This window comes from Eupeodes corollae, chromosome 1 (assembly GCF_945859685.1).
Source record: "Eupeodes corollae chromosome 1, idEupCoro1.1, whole genome shotgun sequence".
Lineage (NCBI taxonomy): Eukaryota > Metazoa > Arthropoda > Insecta > Diptera > Syrphidae > Eupeodes > Eupeodes corollae.
Window position 1 is genome coordinate 220,174,682 of NC_079147.1, and position 27,547 is coordinate 220,202,228.

The 27,547-nt window shown below is 33.3% G+C and overlaps 1 protein-coding gene across 7 annotated transcripts in view; it reads left to right on the forward strand.

Annotated features, from left to right (window-relative positions):
- Positions 1-27,547, forward strand: part of LOC129942747 (uncharacterized) — a 100,493-nt gene that overhangs the window by 71,144 nt on the left and 1,802 nt on the right. For 5 of the 7 annotated variants that reach the window (XM_056051797.1, XM_056051798.1, XM_056051794.1 and 2 more), the window contains 6 exons: positions 1,954-2,142; positions 13,678-13,886; positions 13,948-14,051; positions 14,111-14,474; positions 14,829-15,337; positions 15,406-15,525. In XM_056051797.1, the coding sequence (XP_055907772.1) occupies positions 1,954-2,142; positions 13,678-13,886; positions 13,948-14,051; positions 14,111-14,474; positions 14,829-15,337; positions 15,406-15,525 (1,495 nt within the window). The remainder of the gene's footprint in view (positions 1-1,953; positions 2,143-13,677; positions 13,887-13,947; positions 14,052-14,110; positions 14,475-14,828; positions 15,338-15,405; positions 15,526-27,547) is intronic. The other 2 variants (XM_056051796.1, XM_056051795.1) reach the window with 2 other exon arrangements.

Genomic DNA, 27,547 nt, shown 5'->3' on the forward strand with positions numbered 1-27,547 from the left:
TGTTGTCGCAGCCCATAATTTAAATTCTAAAGTATTTCCGTTTATGTATTCCTCAAAAATCCCAGCTTAAGAAATAATACTACTGAGTTTCTCAAAAAAGCAAAAATTGTAACTTGAATTTTCAACCAAAAAAGCCAATAGTCTCTGCAGCTAGGCTTGTAAAATTTTATATTAGCTTGTAATTTTAATTGCTTGTCAATAAATAAATAATAAATAGAAAAAATAATAAATAGAAAAAAACGATTGTAAATTGAGAACAAAATAATTTTAAGATATAAAATGACGTATACGGCAGAGTCTTCAAGTCGGCATCTTCATAATATTTTGTTAAAGTACTTTAAAAATAGTTCCATGCTACGATTTTCCCATGAAAAAATGAGGTTTCGCTTTGACATTTCATTAAGTTAAGTTCAGACGTAAAACTTTAAAGATCATTGCATAGAATGGAGAAATTTTGTTTTCTTTTCGAAATTAATTTGACAGGTGTCAAAAAAGAAGGATGCTTTCAAGTAATTAAAAAATAAGGAAAGATCGTATAAAGGACATTTTTATCTTACACTTACGACATAGAACCTAACATCGATCTGTCAAAAAAATGACATCTGTTGCGTTATTATAGAAAATCTGTGTCAAAACAACTGTTCTTATCAAATTAAAAAAGAATATATTTTAGTATTTATTTGTTTATGTCTATTCTCCATCGTCAACACAAAATTCATTTTATTTTTAATTACATCTAACATATATAAGATAAGATTATTTGTAATTAGGGCCGTAAATGAATTGATGATGCATTTATTTCCGTATACTTTAATATTTTTACAATAGTCTTTTGAGTATGTGCTTTATAATCTGGACATTAGAAATAGGGGCTTGTATTCTCGTGATCCGTATTGGTAATTTATTTTTGTTTTCTTTTTGAACTTTTATCAATTTCAATTAGTTGATAATATAATTTAAAATAAGTTTAGTAGCAAGTCAAGTGACAGTCGGTGGTCACACGGTTTTTAATAAGAAAAATCAACTGTTTATATTTGTGTTTCTTAAAGAAAGGTTTTTCAACAACTTTAAGATGGAAGACGTCCTTGCCATAGATGTTGAGATGTGAGTGTAAATCGTTGTGGATAAGTCATATTTGTTGAAAGTTAGATAAATGGGGATTCTACAATTTTACGATCAATCTCCCTTGCAAAAGTTTCCCTTAACTTATTCATTTCAAAAGCTTTCCTAAGAAATTATTCTTTTTTGGGATTTTGCCTACAGAAGTGTAGATTTTCCGGTTTATTTTTGAAATAATATGTTCTTTCCACGTCATGTCAGTAAAAGACTTTACCGACAGACATATGCTGTCAACTCAAACATTTATCTAGACTATAAAACATTATTTTAGCTTTAAGATACATATGTAAAATCATCTGACAAAATTATTGCTTTTTAATTGCCAATACGTCAGTCTTAATTGTTTTTTCCGAATGTCAGCCTATTTCAAAATCATCACGTGTCATCTCAACTTCAGATTCTTGCCAGGTTTTTCAAGTACTTTTTTTTTTCTAAAAATACAATATATAAATCGAAAGGTTATTTTTTTGTTTCTGAAAATAAATAAATACGTCATCAAATTTTGAAATATTTTCTCGGCATCATGTGCCCAACAGGGTCAACAAAAAAGTATTAAAATTTTGAATAAACATGCATATGTAAGTGACAATGTTGTGTGTGTTGTTTTTATAAAGTTCTTTTTATTTATATTTCTGATTGTTTACACATCACATTTGAACTTGGATCTTAAATAGTTTCTTTATGTGAAACCCACGATTAAAATGTTCATATTTTGTAAACAGATAATATTTATTTGTTATTTTGTATACGAGGGTAAATTCTTTATCAACTGATGAAAAATTTTGAAATATTTAGATTTGTTTTCATAGTTTTTATTTTATTTTCTATTTGCAGATCGACAAGCAGCGTTAGCACTCTTTCACACTCAGCACCTGGATCTCCTATGGCACCATTGCAAGGACACTCTGAAACTCAAAGTGTAAACTGTTTAAATAATATTGGAAAAAATAATTCTAGTCCCTACACAATAACACAATCGAGTAGCACAATTCCGTTCACAATTGGATCAAAAGGGGATAATAAGTGAGTATACATTTATGATGCAAAATACATTAAATAATCCATTAAAAAAAAGTGTACACAATTTCGACGGATTAGAAAACTTTTTATTTTTTACATATTTGAATGTCAATTTTTAAACATTTTGACTCTTTTTTTCTGTATTAAGCCCACTTACTTTATTTATACCGAGCATTAATAATTGACAGCTGTCAGTAATGACAACTATATAAAATGAATAAATTGGGTGGCGCAACAGTCCGTTGTGAACCAGGGCCTAGTGACTTACAACTCTCAACCATTCCTGTGTGCGAGTACTATTGTCAGGAATGGAAGGGAGCTACAATTTCAGGCCGAATCCGAACGGCTAATTTGAGAAAGCACTTTTTCATGACAAGAATTACTCTTTGAGAATTTGTCAATTCCTCGCAAGAGGCAGTACCCGCGAAAATTCATTTTTTAAATTAAGGTGGCACAGGCAGGGATTGAACCCAAGACCCCTTGCTTGACAGTTCAACGCACTTTTTTTCAAATTCATATTTATTTATTCAATCTTAAACCTATCTTAAAGCTAGACAAAAATTCATTAAACTAGCCTAATTATCCATAACTTACAACTAACTTAATGGTCCCATACGGAGACTCTAAGTTAAACTATAACACTTAAAACTAATGCCTTTCGGCCCTAAGATCTATTTTACTTCAATTTATATTTTATTTATTTCTGTATTTACCTATTAGAAAATTTTGAAAAAAAAACTAATATCAAGATCCTTCTTTTTTAATTTTTACTTAAAAACTACTTAAAATAAGGTCCTTAATATAAAACTTAAAACTAACTTAAACTACCTATTCTACCTTTAAACTACTTAAAACTAGAACAACCACAGCAGCAAATCTAACTATCTAACATTTTTGTTTTTTATATTTTGTTGTATTTTTTTTTATTCCATGTTTTTTTTTTTTTTAATTTTATTTTTTGTATTTTTTTGTATTGTTTTTTTTTCTATTTCTTTTTGTGCCACCATGCCTATTCTACTCAAAACTAAACCCTAAAACTAACTATAAAACAAGTATGTAAGCCTTCTAAGGCTTAAAACCCCATCCGGACTACCCACTATCAAGTGCCGATTGAAGCCACCAAAACTGGTTCCCCTGCTTCACCCTATAATTTCGGTCCCGTTCGGACACAGCCTTACTGAACCGAAGGAGCTCTGCTCCGCCTTGTGCCATGACGTCCCGATTGTATGGGAGTCGCCTATCCACGGTTCTTCGTCTAACGTGGTAGATTAACGGAACTGCCAAACCATCCGGTATCAGACCGCATTTGTCTAAAAAGAGGAATGCCTCTGGTGGAATGAAGCCGCTTAAGCGTGCACTTTCAAAATACTCGTCGTTCGGATAGAACGCCCCGAAAATGAAATTGTTGGTCGAAGACATAGCTCTTGCAATGTGACCTCGAACGAGTTTTATCACGAAATTGTCAATTCTGTTGATTCGAGCCCCGTTGTAAAGGACCTCGTTGGAATAGTAATGTATATAAGAAGATTCGACTGTTCGATATAAGCCGGAACAGCGTTGTAAACACTGCCGCTTGAACACCCGAAACTTCCCCATCTGGGAAGGGGCAACGTTGAACCATACAGGACAACCATACACGATCATTTGCCGTATGAGGGCCATGTAGCAAATTACCTTCACTCTGGGGTCAAGCCGACTGCTAAAAAACAGCCGTTTCGTCAGAGCGAAGGCTCCTCTGGCCCTGGTCAGAGCAGCGTTTATATGTCTGTCGAAATATAAATACTGATCTAACCAGATACCGAGGTACTTCACTACACTTTTGCTCGCTAATGGCTGTCCGTGAAGATCAACGATGACCATCTTGCGCCAATTCTTACACGTATCCCTCGTGGCCCTAGTCAACGGAGTCCGGAACAGAATTGTCTCCTACTTCTGGACATTTATTTTCAGTTTCCAGTCGTCGCAATATCGCTGAATCTTGTCGAAATCACGCTGCAAGATAATTCTAATAACCTCAACCTTTCGGGCCGTTCTGTACGCAATTAGATCGTCGGTGTACGCAATTGCCTTTGTAAGACTACCTATCAGATCGCTGGTGTAAATGCTGAAGAGAATCGGCGAATTCACCACTCCCTGTTGAAGACCATTTTTACTTGTGAATGTTTTGGTAGAAGTTACATTGCCACTTTTGACACACTGTCATTTTGACATAAGTTGACTTGACTTGAAAGTTAGGGAGATTTTACTTGACTAACTTTCCAGTCAACTTTCCAATAAAGTTGCCTTAATTGGAAAGCAATTTTTTGACAGCTGGTCGATCAGATGCTAGAAACTTGCCTTTTAAGTCCCTTATGTCGTCTGAACCTCCCCAATGTTTTCTGTCAACTATAATTAATTGCTAAACGATTGAACTAACACTTGCAATTTATTAAAACAAAACTGTTAATTCAAACGATATTGGTTTTAATTTTAATGGCAAAGTATGACCCTGTACGTCAAACAATCTTTTGTTTTCAAAAGACTAAAGATTTTATAGCATCCTTAATCTAAATCTTAATATCAACCTAAAATAAACAAAGATAGAGATAAAGCAGTAAAATGGAGCACAATTGAGGGTTTTTGTTGTTCATGATTGATTTCATTGACAAATAATATATCAAGGGCTCTTATATCCAATTCATTATCTATCTTTATACAAATAATAAAAAATACAAAATTATGATCATAATTCAATACTGAATAAATATTGAAAAAAAAACGTGCACTCAAAAGCCTTACCTACAGGTTTCACCAAAAAATGTTCAAAACCTTCACATATTATATTAGTTGTCTGTGGATAATAGAATAACGAATTAAGCATTCGTTGTTTCCAATACGAACACTTTCAGATAAGTCCAGAAATCCGGATTGACAAATAAAAACTGCATATTTCTGTCTTTAAAATTATTAGTCTAAAATGGCGACGCACAGTGGGGAAGTAGCGCAAAAAACCTATTTACCAAAGTAGGATTTTAAAAAATTTAAAAACATTTTCCCAACGTAAAAATGATGGAGAATTCGGAAATAGATTTACAAAAAATAATTGTCTGGGATATTTTCGATGAAAGATGAAAAACTAGGAAATTTGGCAAAAATATGAGTACTTTTAAATTGCTTATTTTCTGAAAGTTTTGTACCTTTTAAAATGTTCTTATTTGTAAATATGTTTGAAATAGAACCAGTACATGAAATTATAGGTCTTTTTTTGTAATTTGAAATTAGATAGTATTGTTTTTTTAAGGTTTTTTAAACTCAAATAAAGTTTTGACTGTTAGCACTGTTTGGCGCTGGAAACTAGTTAATTACGTTTGAAAGTCTTGGGTCTCAGCTATTTTTTCCAAAAAAATCTCACTCGAAGACGTCCAAATCCAGATTTTATAGCCATTTGAAACTGAAAAGTCAGGTAAAAATAATTAGTTTCGCTGGTAGATAAAGAGAGTCTGAAGGAATTTTAAACTTGTTTTTCACAGGTAGAGAGCAAAGTGGAAAGAATACTCTATTAAAACTGCGAATATTGCTGTTAAATTATATCCTTGCTACTACTTAGCAGCAAGTTTTCATAAGATTCTTTTACACTGAAAGAAAATTATAGAATCTTGTGAACTTCCCATTGGTACCTTGTTAGAGGAGGCTCAAGACAACCAAAATAAGGATTACAGATATTTTTGATCCAACAACAGCAGGAAAATTTCAAGGTCCGCTACATACGAAGATGTCCCGCAAATGTTCCTTATATCGTCAGATCCCTTTATTTTATTTTTAAGGACTGAGCCAAAGTCCAAAAATTATTTAATGAGTGAAGAAGCTAAACACTTATTAATATAATTATTAACAAAATAGTCATTACAAAAACTCTAAATTGTTTGAGAAAAATTTCTTCAAAAATGGTCCTTTTGAAGGCCCCAAATGTTAAATAAAAAATATATAAACAATATTTCAATTCAATGAAAACAAAAAACACACAACTTTTTCCAAAAAAAAATATGATTTCAAAATGAATTTAACTCACTGATAACTTCCCATCCCGTCTGTCGATTTGTCTTGCTTAAAAGTTTGTCTATATGTACTCGTATCAATTTTTACCAAATTGGCGTACCCAATTTATTTATTATTATTTGAACGTGAGTCTAAATCTAACATATAGGTTAGACACAGCTGCTATTCATAAAGAATTTGACAGTTCTGTTTAGTTAGAAACAAGTTTAAAGCATATTCTACTACAATTCCGAAAAATGTCCCTTAAACCTATACAAAATGGCTTGTAGAGGGGAAAATAAATTGCGTTATCTGGAGGGCTAAAATCTTTGAAACCCTTTAAACTATTGTGTTTGCTGTTAGTTCGTAAATGTAATGAAGCCGGACTGGTGGTCTTAGGTCTTGGAAGCACGCAGAAAAAAAAAAAAACATACATAATGCATATAAAAATTAAGTTTTATCTTTGAAGTCAAAGTCTAACTGTTTTGTTAATCGTGAAAGCAAGTCATATGTGCATAGCATATACAATGTACTTTTTATTAATACATGTTTTCGAATATTGTAATGTTTCTTATTATCTATATGTATATAAAATAGCGCCAAAAAAACGCTTGACATTTAAAATTAAAAAAATAATATAATATACATACATATATTTTTTGATCAACCCCCCCCCTGACATTTTTTTCTGCGATCGTCCCTGTTATCAACAGCATACAGTCCCTGGCCATATTATTAGACGCACTTTAGATTTTATGCAAAATCTTAATTTTCATCTATTTAAATCAGGTTTTCGAATATTGTAATGCATTTAAAGTTTGTATATACAAAGATTTAAATTAAATTGTATGCAAAATATAAACTTCTTCTTAGAAATAAAGGGAAATATTTAAACATTTTTTTTAAATAAATTTTTTGGGTTTTTGTTGTTATTATATTTGTATTTTTTTTTAACATTTTGTTGAACATCCTTTTGCTTTAATAAGAGCCTCAATTCGGTGCGTCATACTGTCAATGCATGATTTGACTGTTTCCTGCATTTGTGGGTGGTGATTCCACACGTGAATTACTCTTTCAATAAGTGACCGCATCTTTAGCTACTTCCCTCTTCACCAGCTCCCACTCGTTTTCAATTGGGTTTATATCAGGGCTGTTTTCCGGCCAGTCCAACAGAGTTATGTTTTTTTTTTCCTCAAATAAGTTTTTCATGGACCGGGCCGTGTGGCATGGAGCTCCATCTTACATAGAAAAATGTAACCATACATCCATTCTTGAACGTTGAAAATATTGCGTATTATCTAATAACTATACAAATTCTGCAGTGCGTCTAATAATATGGACAGGTACTGTATTTCAATACAAAAAAAGAGGCTGGGATGCGACCCACACTGATAACTTCCCATCCCATCTGTCGATTTGTCTTGCTTAAAAGTTTGTCTATATATAGTCGTATCAATTTTTACCAAATTTGCGTTCTATTTTTTGTAGATTTAATTTTTTATGAAAAAACGGACTATTGGATTTTTATATAAAAAATACTGAATATCGAAAACAATATTTTCTGTGAAATAAAATAAGTTTGAAGCCAATATTTCAAATTTTTGAGTCAAAAATCAATTTTTACCAACTCTTGTTTAAGGTTTGTTAGGTTTTTAATTTTGTGTACAAAAAACTGTCAATTAGATTTTTTTCAAAATTTTACTGAATGTTAACAAAAATATATTTTTTGAAAGATAAAAGTAAATTAAAGCCAATATCTCAAAGTTTTAAAAAGATATTTGACTCGAAAATCAATTTTTACCAACTTTTATTCATTTATTTTAGGTTTTTATATTTTGTAAAAAAAACTGTCAATACGATTTTTCCCAAGATTTTTCAAAATGTTAGAAACAATATTTCTTATAAGTTAAAATAAGTTTGATGCCTAAATTTTAAGTTTTTGAAAATATATTTGAGTCGATATTCTAACTTTGAGTAATGTTTTTTTTAGATTTTTATTTTTTATAAAAAAAAAACTGTCAACTCGATTTTTCTCAAAATTTTATCAGCTGTCAAAAACATTATTCTTCGTTGCACAAAATTGTTTTGGAGAAGAAATCATATTTTAGTCGTAAAATTTTGGAGGTGACAAATATTTGTTTTCATCTTTTTTGATTTATAAAAAAAAACCGTTTAATGGATTTTTTTCAAAAAATATACTTATTTGATATCACGTTACAATATAATATATAATATAAAATTTAATTCAAGTCTCTAGCTTTTTTGGTTCGTAAGATATTTAGGGTTAAACAAAATGTTCACCTTTTTTTTCAAACTGCTATGGTAAAAAAAACCACCCACGCAACATTCTTGAGAGCCCTTTCTGCATCTTTCTGCTTATTGTCTGTATAACAAAATTTATTTGAAGTTAATATCTCTTCTAGTTCTTGAGCTATGGAGGACGAAAAAAACGTCGCGAACGTACGGACGTACACACGCACGCACAGACATCTTTCTAAAAATCTTTTATTTCGACTTTAGGGACCTTGAAACGTCGAGAAATGTCAAAATTTGCAATTTGACAAATCGGACCCATTACAATAACTTCCTATGGGAAGTTAAGAATCTTAATATTTTTTTCAATGTTGGATTTTATAAAAAAATGTTTTGGTAAAAATCCATTTCACTTCTTGTGGGCGTGGTAGTGTATGGTTATTTTTATAGTTGATTTCCCTTGCAATAAATCATAAAAAAAAAAACAATTCAGTGGTTCAGATCGTATGGAGTTTTTGTCCGGTTCCCCAAACAAGGTGCGCCAATGTGTGACGGCTGCTGTTATATTTAAGACTCGCTTCCCTCTCTTGCAAAATAATCGTTTCCGATCTCATATTCAAGTCAATGTGTATGTACCTACATTTATCAATGTAGGTACATACACTTTACTTTATTTTTTTAAATATTAGTTTTTAATTACATTCCCTCAACTGAAAAACTTGCGTAATTAGTCATTGGCAAAACGATGTGTGTCATCTTTATCAGGAGACAAAAATCAATTTTATTGATCAATCAATAACTTTGCGCACATTTGTTATCATCTTGGAAAACTGACCTGCATTTGTACAAAATATAAAAATTATGAATCATAACTTTGACTCATTTTAATATAAATGTTTGTATAGTTGATTTTACCTCCTTGGATAATAATAAAATTAATGTTATACGATAATTAAATGATATAGTTTATTTTTATTTTTTGATTCCTAGACTATTAACCTATTATCAGTTCACCTAGCAAAAGATTACTTTTGTTCCAAATTTTATCTTACATTCTTTTAAATTCGTATCTAAATCAGATAATATATACAAAAAAATAAAGAAGCACTCTTTTAGGCTCCAATAGCTTTCGACCTTTTATTTAAACGACAGTTGCTGGACCTAGCGATGCACCTTAAAAATATAAAATAAACAAAATCAATGTACCAAATACATGAGTGGTTTTAGGATGAGAATTTATAGGCCCAGTTTCTGATTGCTCGTTTCTCTTTCCCTTATTGCTTGTTCGGGTTCTTATACCTTCATCACAAGCCCGCATCTTGTTGGAATAGTAATTTAAGGTGAAGGTGATTACATATCAGCTGACCAATGGCGGATCAAGAGGTGGGGTTTCGAGAGATAATTAATTTGTATTTTTGTAGGAATTCCCTTCAATTCAAAACTAAACGCATTGAGTTAATGGATATGACCCCTATTATATTTTGAATTATTTATTTTTTGTATATGAAAACAAAATTTGTATTTTACTTTCTAAACTTTGTTGCAAAAAGTAGCACTTTTTAGCACAAATTCATCAAACTTTGACAAATGGACGATCCAGGGGGGGGTCATATGAGCCATAAAGCTTATTCAGTAAGGTTGTATAAGTAAAGATTTGTTAGAATTTTAATGACATTCACCCAAAAGTAGTTTGCTGTCAAAATCATTTAAAATGTTTGTAACTTAAGTAATGTAGTGCCCGTAGAGTGATGGTTAGTGCCTTGGACTCCCAGATGGAGAAGTTTCGGGTGTTCGAGTGGCAGTGTTTACGACGCTGTACCGGCTTATATCGAACAGCCGAATCTTCTTATGTGCATTACTTTTCCAACGAGGTCCTATACAACGGGGCTCGAATCAACAGAATTGACAATTTCGTGATAAAACTCGTTCGAGGTCACATTGCAAGAGCTATGTCTTCGACCACCAATTTAATTTTCGTGACGTTCTATCCGAACGACGAGTATTTTGAAAGTGCACGCTTAAGCGTCTTCATTCCACCAGAGGCATTCCTCTTTTTAGACAAATGCGGTCTGATACAGGATAGATTGGCAGTTCCGTTAATCTACCACGTCAGACGAAGAACCGTGGATAGGCGACTCCTGTATAATCGGGACGTCATGGCACAAGGCGGAGCAGAGCTCCTTCGGTTCAGTAGGGCTGTGTCCAAACGGGACCGAACTGATAGGGTGAAGCAGGAGAACCAGTTTTGGTGGCTTCAATCGGCACTTGATAGTGGGTAGTCGGGATGGGGTTTTAAGCCTTGTCCGGCTTACATACTTGTTTTATAGTTTTAGGGTTTAATTTTAAGTAGAATAGGCATGGTGGCACGAAAAAAAAGAAATAAAAAAAAAAAAAACAAAAATACAAAAAATTAAAAAAAAACACTTTAAAAAACATTAAAAAAAAATTAATAAAAATTAAAAAAAAAGACAACGAAATATGAAAAACAAAAATGTTGGATAGTTGATTTGCTGCTGTGGTTGTTCTAGTTTTAAGTAGTTTATAGGTAGAATAGGTAGTTTAAGTTAGTTTTAAGTTTTATTTAAGGACCTTATTTTAAGTAGTTTGTAAGTAAAAATAAAAAAGGATATTGATATTAGTTTTTTTCAAATTTTCTAATAAATACAAAAATAAATAAAATTTAAATAAAGTAAAATAGATCTTAGGGCCGTTTGGATTCGGCATATAAACTGTAGGTCCCTTCCATGTCTGGCAACATTACTCGCACACAGGAATGGTTGAGAGTTGTAAGTCACTAGGCCCTGGTTCTTCATGGACAGCTGCGCCTCTTAATTTATTTTAACTTAAGTAATGCTTTAAATTATTTTCATAAAATTTGTTTCCAAGAAAAAGAGCAAATATTCAGGTTTTTAAGAAGAAAACTTTAATTAGAGATCTTTAATTTTATATTAAGTTGGCTTTAAATTCCTGAAACTAGCCTTCAATTCGATCTTATTTCTTGTATGCACACAAATAGTGAACTTGGAAGTGATTTTTACTTCCGACACATAGGAACTATGTATATGGCAACTATTGCATTCGTAAAAAAATTATAACCAAACATGACTTTACAATGGTAGAAAAGTCAAAAAAAGTGTATGTCCCCATTCCATCTGTCTGTCTTGGCCCCTAAAGCATAAGCCACTGTGCCGATTGAAACCAAGCCGATTAGCCTAAGGCGTTTTTTTTTCATACTAAAAATAACAGCAGTCCCAACACAAATGTTTTGGTGTAAATTCCAAAATTAGATTTTTTTCAGAAATGAACCGATAGATTTTCTAAGAACAATCTCTAATTTTTATTTTTTATTTCGGCTTCTTTCTACAAGAAAAACATATTTTGGTATTGCTCCAGGAGGGTACCCCACATAGAGCCGTTGTTTTGTATTCAAATTTTCTCAAGAACTTAATCAACAGTTTTCAATAATCTTGTCTTTCAATGAAAGCTCTTATCGATGGTCAAATTTTCAAATTGATGATGATTTTTGATGATCGAAAATGTCATTATTTTTTTTATGGCATTTAAATTTTTGAGAAAAAATTATTTTGCAGGTATTGCAGCGGGCAACATATTTCTTTCGAAATTGATTATCTGTTGTATAAAACTTTTAAGATTGTAACAAATTAAAGAAATCTACATTTTGAAGTGAATTTGCTTTAGATGTTCTAGAACTGAGATTTAAACCCGAATTTCAAGAAAATAAATGTCCTAAAAATAGCAAAAGTGAAACTTTTGTTAAACTAGTGACTTATTGAAAAATACAATGCACGTTTTATATCTATCAATATAAAAGCTTTGAATCTCTTGAGAATTGAAGTGAAAAGAGATTCTGAAACGTGTAATTTGTGACGTGTAATTTGTGACTGCCACACAAAAGTTTCTTCTTTTATATTCAAAGAAATTATGTACTTGAATGCACTTATTTCCTTAAATTCAAGAACCAAACATTTTTCTCTCTACAATTTTAAAGTTTTGTTGACTGAGATCAAAATATTTTCAACCATCAAACGTCAAAAAACCAAAAACCCAGACAATTTCTGATACCAGATTCTTTGTCATTTTCTGGGTTTTTGAATTTTTGAAACAATTTCGTAGCCTCTACAAAACCCTCTAAAATATTGTGTTTTTCTCTTAAATATGGCATATTTAGAAAAATCTTGGAATGCTTTTATATAAAGAAAGTCTACTAAATTAAATAGATAGACAATAGCGTTGTAAAATAATTTAATAACTAAATTTGTCACTACCCTTGAAATGGGTACATTTAAGATGTACATTATGTTATTTAAATTTTGTTAACCTCCTTTAAAGAACATTTTTAAGCGGTAAGTAAAAACTCGTCTATATGTTAAGCGTGTCAACCCCCCCCCCCCCACTGATTAAAAGTCTGGATCCGCCCCTGCAATTAACAGAATTCTGTAGCCCTTTAAGTCATAAACATTAAAATAAAAGGAGGGGTTCGGAAATTAAATTGATCCATTCTTTTAAGCGGAGCTATCATCTCTTATAGGGTCTTTTCCTTAACTATTCTAATAATCATAGATTGCCTAAAATGGCCTACAGTCCTCAACTATATTTTTCGTATCTAAGGCGCCCCTTTTCTACAATTCGTCCCTGGTGCAAAGGCACACTTTTATCGTTATCAATATCATACATTTTTGGCGATAACGCCGCCGTTTAAAAAAAAACTTTGATGCAATATTGTGACAGTAGGAAGTTTGCATCGTATCAAAGAGGTTGTCTCCGTCGCAATTCGGTTTATTCGAAATGGTCTACGGGTCAATTTTAAATTTAGTTGGAGGTGCTAAGAGCGCATTCCATAATACCTCCGATATGAATATGGTGTTGTTTGAAAAATATGTTTACGACAACAACTGTGTTCAAGATAGCGAAACATATAAAACATTACGACGATATCATTCTTTTGAGTAAGTGAATTCTTTTTTTGAAACATAGCGAACTTGTTTTCGTACAGTATTTAAAAAATGTGAATTTATTTCTTTAACCTTTTAACATACATAAGAGCTTTATTTCAAAGGAGTAGAAAGCAACAAAGCAAATTTTAAATCTCCAATATAGTAAATTTGTTGTTATTTGTTTTTATATTGTTTGTTTTATTAGAAAACAAAAATATGTTTATTTTAACTGATTCTGTTTTCGTGTAGGAAATTGTGTTCTTAATTGTTTTCGTGCTTTAATTTTAATTGTGTTTTTCTTTCCATTTTCTTTTAGAGCGTTAAGGCAAACTAATTCAACACCATTGCCCCTGGTGTCATCTTCAGCAAATCTTCGAAGTCTTAGTCCACACTCTAAAGTCACCATCGTGTCGAAAAATGAAGTTCCAGAAAAAGAAAAAAAGAGAAAAGAGGTATCCAGCTCGAGATTGAAGAAATTCCATCGTCACTTCACACAAGTCTCTAAAGACGAACGAGTTATAAACTGTAAGATACACCCTTGTAAAAGAACTTGATTATTTAAGTCTAATTGTGATTTTATTTATAGATTTCTCATGTGCATTAGTCAGTGATATTCTATTGCAAGGACATCTTTACATTACTGATCATCATTTTGCATTTTATTCGAATGTTTTCGGTTATGTGACGAAGGTAAGTTTAACCTTTAAGAAGTTTATACAATTTGATTAAATACATTTACCTTATTTCAGGTCGTCATTCCAACATCATCAGTTACTAAAATATCTAAAGAAAAAGTAGCAAAAATTATTCCTAATGCCGTTGGAGTGGCCACTGCTGATGAGCGCCATGTTTTCGGAAGTTTCCTTAGCCGAGAATCTGCGTTTCGATTAATGTGCAGCGTATGTCCGACAGAAACACCAGCTCCATTGATTCCAAAAGCCCTTCCCGACGTAGAGATATCTGAAGAGTACTCGATTGAGGATGATAGTAGTTGTTCAATCAGTGGTAATGAAAGTCCACCACAGATCCTAACTGCTGGCAGGACTGCTACCGCTTCGGAGCCTAGCCACACCTTGTTGCGTCGAAATACCGGCGGGAAGGGCACTCGATCAGGTAATTCATTTTACCAAACAAACAATTTGTAGGGCTTTTTCCTTTGTTCGCGACTTCTCTAGAGGGTTTCTGATTCTGATTAGAATAAGTAAACCACGTATTCCAAACTAGAAGGCGTCTAAAGGACCAACAAACATAAAACAACGATGGTCATTCGCTCCAGTTTTTATGTTTCCATTTATACTTATTCAAATATAAAGCAGATACATACTAAATTCAGACTGCATTCTGAAATAATGGATTTTCAAACGAATACTTTAGTCCCTGTCATAAAATTATAGTTCTACTTTTTTTGAAATTGCAACTTATATTTCATGTGCGCTAAAATCTGTTATAATAAAATTTAATTTTCAGATTCCCCAAATGCCAAAAACTCTTCCAACGCCACCGGGGGCTCAACTCGTACAGCACCGCCATCAATTCCAAGCACAAACTCAACGTCCACAACATCAACAACAAGTAAAGCCCAACAAGCATCTTCTTCTTCAACAGCTTCTTGTGCTTCGTCTAGCTCATCACTACCTACGACAACCTTAGTTGGTGTTGGTAGTGTTGTTGTCGGTCCATCATCAACTATCATAACATCAACTTCCTCAACCTCATCTGCATCATCTATTGGTAATGGTCCAACATCATCCTCCTCATCTTCACCCAATACTGTGGTGTTTTCTCCATCGACTGCATTCAAAGCATTTTCACAGAGCGCAATTGTACGTTTGAAATTTCCCACAGAATTCAATGTAGTTTATCTGGGCGTTGTGCTGTCTCTTATTTTGGCCATTTTCTCGGGATTCCTACTTTATAGAATAATGGATATTGAGGCCAAAACTAGTTTATATCGATCAACAGTAGAATTTAATTGGGTAAATATTTTAAATTATATAATTTAATTAGAGACATTTTCATTTCTATTTTCTTTGTTTTTTTTCAGGGATCTGGAAATGATGCTGATGTTTTCGCTGAAGCTCTTCGATGGCAAAAGGAACTGCAATCGAAGAGCACTGAAGAAGCTCAGAATATACTGCACTCAAATTTGCAACAGATTGCCAAGGTTAGTTGAATTTTTAACGAACCATGAACCAAAACTCAAAAGTCAATCACTTGTGATAATATTGATATTTTTAAGCAGCTGCAATGTTTGAATATTTTGAAACAGCTGTTTGTTTAATCGTATAAAATGCCATCAGGAACAGTAAAACCACTAGAGATATGCCTCAAATTATCAAAGAATTAAGAATAATAATTTTGGTTTTGTGATAAACCAATGTCTAGCTTTTAAACACGATACCAATTTATATACATACCGAAACATAAAAGCTGAAACAATTCGAACTTGTATAGAAAATAACTTCAGGTGTGAATTATTGTTGTTATTAGGTCTTATCTTATCGTTTTTTTTAGAATTAATTAATGATAACGAAGACAGCTGTGGGTCAGCTTTTTCTTGTTTTGAAAATACCTCCACTCGAAAACCCTTGTTGTCTACCTGTCTTAATAATATGCATACTTATTAACTTTTCAAGTACAAGGTCTGCTGAAGAATAAATGAAAATATTGACAAATTGTTGTACACTCATGTGAGTCACACGCACGTTACTTTACTCATCAATTAGTTATTTGCGTTAGCAGGAATGACTAATTAGAGAATCCCTTTTTTATGCTGTAGCCCTTTAGTAAACAATATTATAAGTACTCGGTCATCAGAGCGCCTGCCTGGTGATAAAATTATTAAATATTACGAGTGCCTGTATATATCATGATAATAATTATTTAAAGTGGATAATGGATGATTTTCTTATCGGCAATATTGGCATACATAGATTTGATGAATTTATTTCATATCTTTAGACATACTTATGTGTTTTAGACAAAAGTATTAAGTACATAGGTATAATAAATAGTTCATTAGATTAAAATTATAGTTGATAAAAAGTTGAGCACTTTAAGATGGGGTTTATGATCAGCAGGAGAAGTGTTTATTCTTTCAAAAATGTACTGGCTCACTACATTACCCGTGTTTTGTTGGGAAATCTATCCATAGTAAAGTTGGATTTTACACGAATAACAAAAACAATATCCATAGTGAGAATAACACCGATAAAAGTTAGAGTAGAATCTCACTATGGATAGGTTTTTGACATTTATACGAGCCTCGAATGGATCTTATGTGATTTCGTTCTCAAATGTTGGTACGTTGGCTGTGTTCGTTGAGTAGTTCTGCATTTGGAATCATGTGTGTTTTCCATAGCGGAAAAAAAGAATCTATTATTGTTGATATTATTTAGTTTTGTTAGTGCAAAAGGGACTAACTGGGCTTATTTTGCAAGAAAAAACAATAGAAAAGATATTTATGTTTTGCTATGTTTCCAAAAAAAGGTTTATCTTAGTTTAGAATAGATAAATCTCAACTCGATTCAGGTATATATAGAATTGAGGCGAGCTTCAAGCTCGCTTCAACACCACATGTTAATGTAGTATTCTACGAACAACTCCCCTTTTTGAAGTTTTTTATTATTATTTTGACAGATCTTCTTTCAGTTGTACAAATTTTTAAATACAAAAATCTGGCCACTGTGGATCGTTTTGTTGGGAATTTCTCACTTTACTATATATGAAATGCGAACAAAACGCACGTAATATTGTCTACAAAACACTCCTTAAACAAGCAATATGTCAATCAACATTTGTGTTTTGTATCGTAAGAATATATTACTTATTTCTTTTCCAATTTGACAAGGAACCCTTTCCCACAAAACATTAAATAAAATTGGTCAGAAAATAAAAAAATCATAGAGGAATAAAGTTCAACTTTCAGTTGAATGAAAAAAACATGGTTTACTGTCATTTTGACATAAGCTGACTTGGTTTGATAGTAAGGGAGATTTTTCTTGACTAACACTCCAGTCAACTTTCCATTAAAGTTGCCTTAATTGGAAAGCAATTTTTTGGCAGCTGGCCAATCAGATGCTAGAAACTTGCCTTACTTTCAAGTCCATTATGTCGCCTGAACCTGCAAAATGACAAATAAATAAACAATTTGTTCAATTGTTTAAATTAAATACTATGTCATTTTACATTAAATAAAATAATCACTTAGTTTTAAACATTATATCCTTTAAATATTTACGGCTGCCACTTCCTGAGTGATTGCGTGCTTCCAAAGATGTAGGGCGATGAGTGTAGACTTAGGCTTTTAAATGTTCCCAAAGAAAAAAATCACAAGGTGGTAAATCGGGGGACCTTTGGTGGCCAGTTAATGTCTCCTCGTAAAGAAAGAAGGTGCCCTGGAAACATCTCTCTTAAAATGGTTAGTCAACGCCGCCGTGAAGTGTGTGCTGCGGCTCCATCTTTTTGAAACCAGACTTCTTTGTCGTTCCTAGTAAACTTATTTAAGTTTGGTTGGAATAAGATCTCAATCATGTGTGACAGTAGCGATCCGCATTAAATGTACCTTTTTGCCCATTTTCTTCGAAAAAATATTCATCTAACACACCAAATTCCGCAACAGCACACCAAACTGTCACATAAAAGCTGTGATCAATTCTTGTGCGATCATCATTTTGTAGGGATGCATATGAACATGTGTTCATTCGTCTTACACTTCTATCAGACAATCCAAGGGCAGCTGCATGTTTAAGTGCTGAATGCCTCGAAGATTGCTGGATAGACGCACTTACACGTGCCACATTATCCGCCGTTGTTGCGGTTAAAGGTCGGCCAGACGATTTTCTCTTTAGAGAAGAACCAGTTGCTCTAAAGTTTGACAACCAAACTTGAATTGTTTTTCTATCCGGAAAAAGACCATTTCGTCCAAGTTGAAATCGAATGCGAAATGCTCGCTGAGTAGTAATCGCATAACCACCATTACGGTTATATTTATCTACGACAAATGCGCTATGCTCACTGTCCCACGCCATTATGATTTCTAAAAATGGCACGTAGACCTTTATCTATCTATACCCGGAGTACCATTTTATCTATAAATAGATTTAAATGTAAAAATACGGGAGGTTTTTTTGCCTGACCCGTACTTGACTATCTCTTACTTGCCAAAAGTACCAACAACATAATTATGTACAAAAAAAAACTCCTTACACAGGTACAAGTCCGTCACAAGTTGTGTTTTGTATTTTAAAAAAGTCCTAATACGTTTTTCAATGATGTAATAAAATGATAAGTAACCCTTTTACACGAAAATCTGAATCGAATAATAATAATAACTTACTGAGCTAGGAAATTAAGGTTTTGGTTGAATAAAAAAAAGATTTTTGTCTTGGCTAACTTCTCAGTCAATTTTAAAATAAAGTTGCCTTAATATGAAGGCAAGCTTCCACCACGATTTGTATTTTGTAAAAAATATAAGTTATTCCTTTTCCATATAGACAAGGAACCCTTTCACAGAAAGCATTAAATAAAGTTGTGGAGAAAATAAATAAATCATACAGTAATAAAGTTCAGCTTTCAGTTGAAGAAACAAAAATTATCAACTGTCATTTTGACAATTTGACTTGTTATGATAGTTATTGAGATTTTTCTTGACTAACTTTCCAATCAGCTTTCTATTAATTGGAAGGTAATTTTTTTGCAGCTGGCCAATCAAATACTAGAAACTTGCCTAACTTTCAAGTCCCTTTTGTCGTCTGAACCAGCCCATTATTTCAGGATCTTTAACTGGTCATTATGCTTCCTCAATAATGACGTTGACTCCAGCGCTGATATAACCATAAGCTTTATTCCCTTGGAAATGAGAGCTTTTATCTCGAACAGTGTTAAAAACATTAGACCTAAATTTATTGACCAATTTGTGTAATTATTGCGATAAGTGAAAATATAGTTTTCCGTCGGCTTTTATCACCTTTGCCAAGAAGAAATGGGATATAATAAATAAAAACACAAAGGTCGCACAAAACAAATTTATTGAGATTCTAGACTTTTGTCTAGAAAACAATTTTCTTCAATACAAAGACACTATCTATATTCTACGTACAAACAAATTTTTGGGATGCCAATGGGCAACCCACTATCTACGACCATGCAGATCTGGTTTTGGACCACGTTTCAGATGAATATTTAAATAACATCGAAGAAAAACCTGAGTTCATAGCAAAATATGTTGACGACATATTTGCAATAATTGATAAAAGAAACATAGACAAAGTACTAAACATTCTAAACGGATTACACCCACAAATTTAATTCACAATTGAAAATGAAGTTAACAAAACAATATCTTTCTTAGATTTAAAAATCTACCGTGAAGAAAACAGTTTGCTTTTCGAGTGGTATCATTTCCGATCAAACCAAGCAAAGCATATTATCATCAATACTGCGTGCACCATCGTGAATAAAATTTCCAAAATAAGTGATGTACGAGTACGATTCCACGTCGCCAACGAGAAAAAAGTCATCAAAATCTTAAGAGATAATGGTTATCCTTCTACCATAATTCGGAGTGTCCTTTTAAAACACAAAATGCAAATTCGACGAAAAAATATTGATGAACCCGTTAGAACGCACCACAAAACCATGGTATACGTCCCAACTTTATCCGACAACTTCAAAAAATCCATTTCCAAAAAATTGATAGAGATTAACCTTGTTTTCAAAACAAACAAAACACTTGACCAATGTTTTGCTTAACTCAAGACGAAACCTGATAAGGACAAACAAAAAGATGTCATCTAAAAAATTAACTGCACAAAACAACTTCTTAGACAATGCATCTCAAATCATAAGTCCAACATAAAACTAAAAAATTCTGAGAAGACAGCTCTGGCCAGTCACAGAATCTTATGCGGTCATTCTCCAAATTTTGAAGGCGTGGAAGTTCTACAGACAGAGAAACATGTTTCGAAACGATACACATTAGAAACATTACATATTCTCAATGACAAAAACAACATGAACCGAAAACAAAACGCACAAAACATTTCTGCTGTATATTCCTCTCTTCTTTCTTCTTAAATGTAATTTGTGCTTTATTCAATTTAGACTTAAATTCATTCTTTTAGAAGTGCTAATTATATTTATAGTTTTATTTTGAAATTATATTTATTAATATTAAATTTATTTCCTATTTTTCTTGAGTGAATCTTTATTGTATTTGTATCCCATTGATCAAAGATTAGTTGTGTATTTTTTGTTAATAAAGTTCCCCTGAAGAAGACAGCAACCCCTGCATAAACGTTGGAAAAGTTAATAGGGGAATTCACGATCGGGTGTAAATGGTCTTGCATCAGTGCATGTGCATATTTTTTGTGCTCTACACTAACAAAATATATGAATATGCACATGCTTTACTAGTGCAAATTTACTTCGCTGAAACCCTAAAGTATACAAATGCACAAGCATGAGCAACACTGTTTTGACAGCAATAAATCAGCTGATATTTAACACTATTCAGACCAAGATGTTGTGTATACCTATTCCGACCAAAAGGTGTCTTTTGACACCTTAGCCAATTACCAATGAAAAACCTTTAAAAGTTACTCTTTTTTACATTTTGTTTATTTTTTTAATCGAAAATAATATATATTATTATTTATGACCTATATATACTTATTATTAAATGAACTATTGTTTTTCTTATTCAATACAACACTTTTTACAGGTGAATGGTTGGTCTTTTAAGCATTTGCCACACGAGTATTTTTTACACTGACAACAAATTGTAGTGGTTCTATTACCGGAAAAATACATTACTTGGCACTTTTTCACCCTTTTTGGAATGGAACTGATATGGCATGAAACAGCTGATGATATTGCCGTATTTGTTGTTGTCTCATTGCATTCTTTATATGCAGTTGATAGTTCCTCTCCCAACTGGAATAAGAAATCTCTCCGTGAAATGTTTTCACCTGTCGTTTCTTTATAAAGAATCCATGCATTTATACCGATGAAATCAAGGACATTGAAAAACACGTGCATAACTGCATAGGCCATCTACGGCACTTACATTTCACGCTATATTTTCTTGCCATTTGGTCAGCCATATCGACCCCAAATTTTGTGCTGTTGTAAAATTTAATTGTTTCGGGAAGACGCTTTCCGTTCTTTTCGACTTGTACAGATTTATGGAATGAAATAACGGTAGATTTTATATAAATTTTGGAATGCCATAACGTTCATAAGAATTCAAATGGTTATGAAAAAAGAGTTCATGGTTGAAAAGTGTAGTAAAATCTTTAAGGTGTCAAAAGACACCCCATGGTCGGAATAGGTATACCATGTATGTATCTTTCAGGATGAGTACGAGTATAGTGATGCCACAAAATTATTTTAACAACTATTATATGAATTGTCAAAAAAAAAATTTGAAAAAATTATTCAACTTAAAAAATAATTTCAAGTCAAAGTTTGAAAAGGTGTCTTTTGACACCTTCGGTCGGAATAGTGTTAAATAATCAACATGGCTGATCTAATTAAAATAAATAGAACAAGAGAAAAACCGAATACAAAGTGGTCAGTTGCCGAAATTATGTATAAGAATAATTGACTTACCTTCATCTATAATTGTAGCAGCAGCTTTTCTATTTATAAGCGAATCAATAATTTGTTTTTTTTTTTCAGTTTTCCTCGGCATATTAAAACCAAAATAGACTTTTGAATTTCACATAAAAATAAAAATAACAATAATCAGCTGTTCTCACAACTGTTAAAAATCGTTGCAAGAACACTTTGCTTTTTTATTTGCTTTTCGGGCGTTCACTATGTTGTGCATATATTTACACTCAAATGCAATTCCCAGACTAAATGCACTAGATCGTGAATTCCCCTAATGTAACTTAATTGTTGCATTACGAAAGCACGGAAAGCCTGCAAAGCCCATATTCAATGGACCACATTTATATATGACCTAAAATTACGGCGAAAATGATTGCAATGTCCCAAATTCAGTCAAATTTTGTGGTCATATGAGGGCTTCTTCCTCTTCCATGGTTTCTACGTTTGCTGTCAATAACACTCCATTTGTTAGCTCTTAAGAGAAAGCTAATCTCTTCACTAGATATAGTTCGCTGCCTATTTAACGCTGCCTAAAAGTGTTATAACTCCACCTGTTCTTGAGGGCGTAAATAACTTAGTGGGACCAATCTTCTTTCGTTCTTGTAGAGTTATTTAAGATTTCATCTCTAAAATTCGCTGAAAGAGGTCTTCTTCAACGCTGGCAAAACCACTGTGTAAGCCTTTTCATCTATCCTCCTAGCGAATGGATTACCTAATCCATGGATGGCACTTGTACGAGTATCAATGAGACTGAAAATCTCGATATTCTCGGTATGTGTATCACCAACCACTTCTTGAACTACCGCAAGTTGTTTTGGGGTGCCTGAGACAATGCAAAAAATTTGCGTCTCCTTCTAATCTGGCTACAGTTTACAAAAGCTTTATATGTGCAAGAAATTATGAAATTGCAAACAAATATAAGCGTTTGGTCTAATTGCCCAGTAAAATAATGCGAAGATATTGAAAACGTCATATCACCCAAAAATGTATCTATCGCCCAACACTTTTTCAGAAGTTAATGCCACAAAGCCCAAAATCAATGTCATATTGCGTAAATAATTTTTAAAACATCATAATGCCCAAACTACTAATTGACATTCTTATAATGGTCGCATTCATAAAGCTAGTGGCTACATAGTCAAGGGATTCTGATTGGCTTAATCTAAATACAAAAGTAGTTGAAATTTCCCCTCCAACGTATTGTACTTGTATTTGTATTTTATTTATTTCAAAAATCGCTTACGAGGTAGGACAGGAGTCTTATAAAGTGTTGCAAGCCTTTACATTTATTTCAGACTTTGAATAAAAATTATATAACTAAGACTTCTATTTACATATTTATATAGAGAAGAGGAAATTTAGCATCTATTTACATAATTATATAAAGAAAAGGAAATTCAACATCAATTATTTGTCAAATAGTTGAAAATTAAAAATTTAAATCTACGTATGCTTCTTATTCTTCTCATAGCGATGAGCAGACAGTTCCAAAGGCGTACAATAAGAATACAAAATTGACGCCAGTATTTAGAAAATTGTATCGAAATAATATTAAAGCAAAGGACTTTGTTGAATGAGGGAAATTCAGCTTACCATGCAGGTAACTCAGAGAGCGAAAGTTTATTAATCTGTCTAGGCTACAACCAGAAATCCGTACCGCAAAAAAGAATATGTGATCATAACGACGTAGATTATAAATATAGCGGGCACTATTGTTGTAAGCAACATTCAATTTGCAGCTAGTCACACAGTCTAGTTTAAAAATGATTTCACACCCATACAGCACAATTGGTAGTATAAGGGCCTTAGCAAGTAGCAGTTTAGTTCTGATCGGGATGAAATTTCTAGTGACTTGAAGAAGGCGGAGACTTCCATAGACTTTACCAAAGACACTATTAAGGTGGTCATCCCATATTCAATGGTTTCGCTGTCAAGTTTCAACAGGTTTAAACGCGATAGATCAAAGTTTTTGCCATAGATGGGGAGGGATGTTGATTTGACAGGGTTAAGGCGGAGATCGTTCTTTTTTTGACCACTGTGAAATGCGGAGCAGATCCTCGTTCATTAAAGCTACGTCATCATTTTTAGCCAAAAAAAGGTGGACTTATCAGGAGCTGCACATCATCAGCATAAAGATGAATTAAACAATGTTTAGCAACTTGTGGTAACTCATTTATGTTAGGGGAGATCTGCTTAAGATGACATACTTTTTCTATAAAGCTGAAAATAAAAAAATCTAGAACCAATAGCAATTAAAATAAAGTCAATTAAGTTTATTTATTTATTTATAACAAAAAAAACTTAATATTATAGAATTCAAACATGTATTAGTATTTTTAAAAAATATTTAAAATTTTGTTCACAGCCCTGTATAAAATGACATATCTTTAGGTAAGATGACATATTACCTTTGGATAAGATGATATACTCTTTTTATTAGCCTTCGTTGCAGAGCTCGCAAATGAATTGTTTAATTTTGTGATCAACACCGGAACACAATGCATGACACCATTTAGTGCATGCCTGGCAACATAGCCAATGCTCTCCTGCACGTGAAATGCTGAACAGCTCATTGCAGTAAATGCAAGACACATCGTCATCATCTTCTGAAAAGTCCTGCGGAACATCATCGTCTTGTAATATGGGCCGTTTTGCTACTTTTCGAGCTCTAAGACTCTTCCGATTTTCTTTTTAATTTTTTGCCTGGACCTGAGCTTTAACTTCACTCATGTATGGGCTTGAAGTGAGAACTTGAGATCCTGTAGCTAGCCTTCCTTTTTTTCTGGCACTTCCTGTCGAAATAGATTTTGGCAATGGCGAAATAGACTTTAGCATCTTTTCAACGAACGGATAAGATGACATTGTTGTAGGACTTGAAATGTTGAGATGAAATGTTGATGACGATGGAGCTGGAACTTTACATGATTCTGTCCGTCCGTATAATGGTGAAGTAGCTGCGATGGTAACCGATTCTAATTCTTTAGTTGGTGTTGAAGATTTTTGAATTTGAACTGAGTCCACAAGGCCTGTTGGTGAAGGTCCTGGCTCATCGAATGATTGATAATTATCTGTTGCAGATTGAAGGGGATGTTGTGGACTTGCAACTTCATCCATGTTTAATTCATTTTCTGTTACATTGCTAGGCAAAAACAAATGATCGGGAAAAATGTTCGGGTTGAATGGATAAATTCCACATTTTTCGAAGCCACTTTTAATGTTGCCCACTGAAGCAGCGCATCCATATGCCTTACCAAACAAAGCGCTAATTTGGTAGAGGCCAACAGTTCTGCCGGGGTGGTTTTTAAGCCATGTTGTCAATTCCCGATTATAGTAATTGTCAAGTGGACCAAAAAATGATACGTCCAGAGGCTGAATTATATGTGTGCAATGAGGCGGCAAGCACAACATGACAATGCCTGGAGATTTGTGTGGCTTCCATGGCCATCAAGAATAAAAAAAAAAATCAAATGGGGTGGCGCAACAGTCCGTTGTGAACCAGGGCCTAGTGACTTACAACTCTCAACCATTCCTGTGTGCGAGTAATGTTGTCAGGAATGGAAGGGACCTACAATTTAAGGCCGAATCCGAACGGCTAGTTTGAGAAAGCACTTTTTCATGACAAGAATTACTCTTGAAGGAATTGTCAATTCCTCGCAAGAGGCAGTACCCGCGAAAATTATTTTTTTAAATTATGGTGGCACAGGCAGGGATTGAACCCAAGACCTCTTGCATGACAGTCCAACGCACTAACCATCATGCTACGGGTACTACCCATCAAGAATAAGGAGAACTTTATTTTGAAGGCTGAAACCAGTGAACTTCACAAAATGTTCCATCCACTTGCAAAATAGTTCACCCTTTCAGCTTTCATAGCACAGCTCTAGTGATCCAGCTGGTGCACCATCAAAATATTCCAGTTTGTGATTTTTACGAGGGAATATCAAAGCTGGAGGAACAAAGTTTCCAGTTGCACTTGCGCAGACTACGACAGTGACATGTTGGCCTCTTTCGGCGCTCGTTAAGGCACCAACTTGTTTTTTTTCCCTTGAGCGCAAAGATTTTGGGTGGCTTTTGAACTGTGCTTAGTCCAGATTCATCCATATTATATATTCGTTGGGACGATATTTCAGTAATTTACGAACTTAGTATTTCAAAAAACTTCATCACCAGTGGCTTATTAAAAGCCTTTGCCCTCGCAGCAGAAGTTGGCTCAGGTGATCTTAAAGTCAGTTTTGGGTTCCGGGATCTAAAACCATCAAGCCAGTCCAAACCAGCCATTTGGGACCTCTTATCGAATGTGTGTTTTATTTTAAGTTTTTCAGCAAATTCAAATGCTAATTTTCTGACTTCAGTTGTCGTAAAACCGAAGAAACGACTCTCGAAATCCAATATGTGTTGAACCAACTGATTTTCGATTTCTTCGTTAAACGTTTGTTTAAAGCGCACCATGTTTTTTGGAATGGTTTTGAAGTGGCGCAGAAGGTTGGCTTGTGGCACTTCATACTTTTTAGCGGCAAAAAGCCAGCCACACTTTTTTGACATCTTCAATGGCCTTATCCATGTTTTCTTTTGACCAAGAAAGCCTGGTTGATTTCCTTTTGTAATTTGCTGGCATACTGAAATAAAAAAAATTCTAAATTAATTTTGAATTTGTTTTTTACTACCTTCCGGGTAAGATGACATATGTCAACTTGGACGGACGAGCGCCATGTCATCTTGCCCGACACGATCGAAAATGGTTTCAATGTTAAAGGCACAATCTGGCACTTAAATAACACAAAAACTTCATAAAACACGAATAACTGTATTCATAAAACACTTCAGACACAACATTGTACTTACTTTAACGGGAATTATACTCGATAGAACTTTTTAGTAAAACAAAATTTTCGTGAGCAAAATTCTTCTGTCTGCTCCTGTAGAAACACTCTTGCCAACTGAAGAAAGCAACAATAATTGAGAAACTGACAACTGAGAACAGTTAGACTTATGGTTACTGAGAAAATGCGACTATGTCGTCTTGTCGACTATGTCATCTTAAGCAGATCTCCCCTAAGTGAAAAGAGGATTGGTCCAAGGATAGATCCCTGTGGCACGTCACTCAAAACATTGAGAAATGTGGACGTGTATCCATTGGCCACCATGTATTGTTGCTGAGATACAAAAGAACAAGCTTACAGAACTCTAAAGAACATCCAAACTTAATTCGCAGCTTTCTACAAAGAATTGAGTGGTTAACAGTATCAAAAGCCTTTGAATAATCTAACAGTGTTAGCAACATGATCACTGTCCATAGACGTAGTGTAAAAATTTCGGCTACAAAGTTAAGGGCCTTGCACATGATAGCGAACAATGAATGAACGAAATGACGAACAAACGTGATTTTACACATTTCAAAAAGTCAATTTCAAACAAAAACACATTTAAATTATAAGAAACCAATTGACACTCATGTTAGGATAATTATTAGGATAATAAAATTTGCATTTTATTCTCTAAAACAAGACAATTTTGTAAAAACAATTTGGTAGTAACGAATTGCAGTGTGGTTGCTACGAACTGTCAAACTC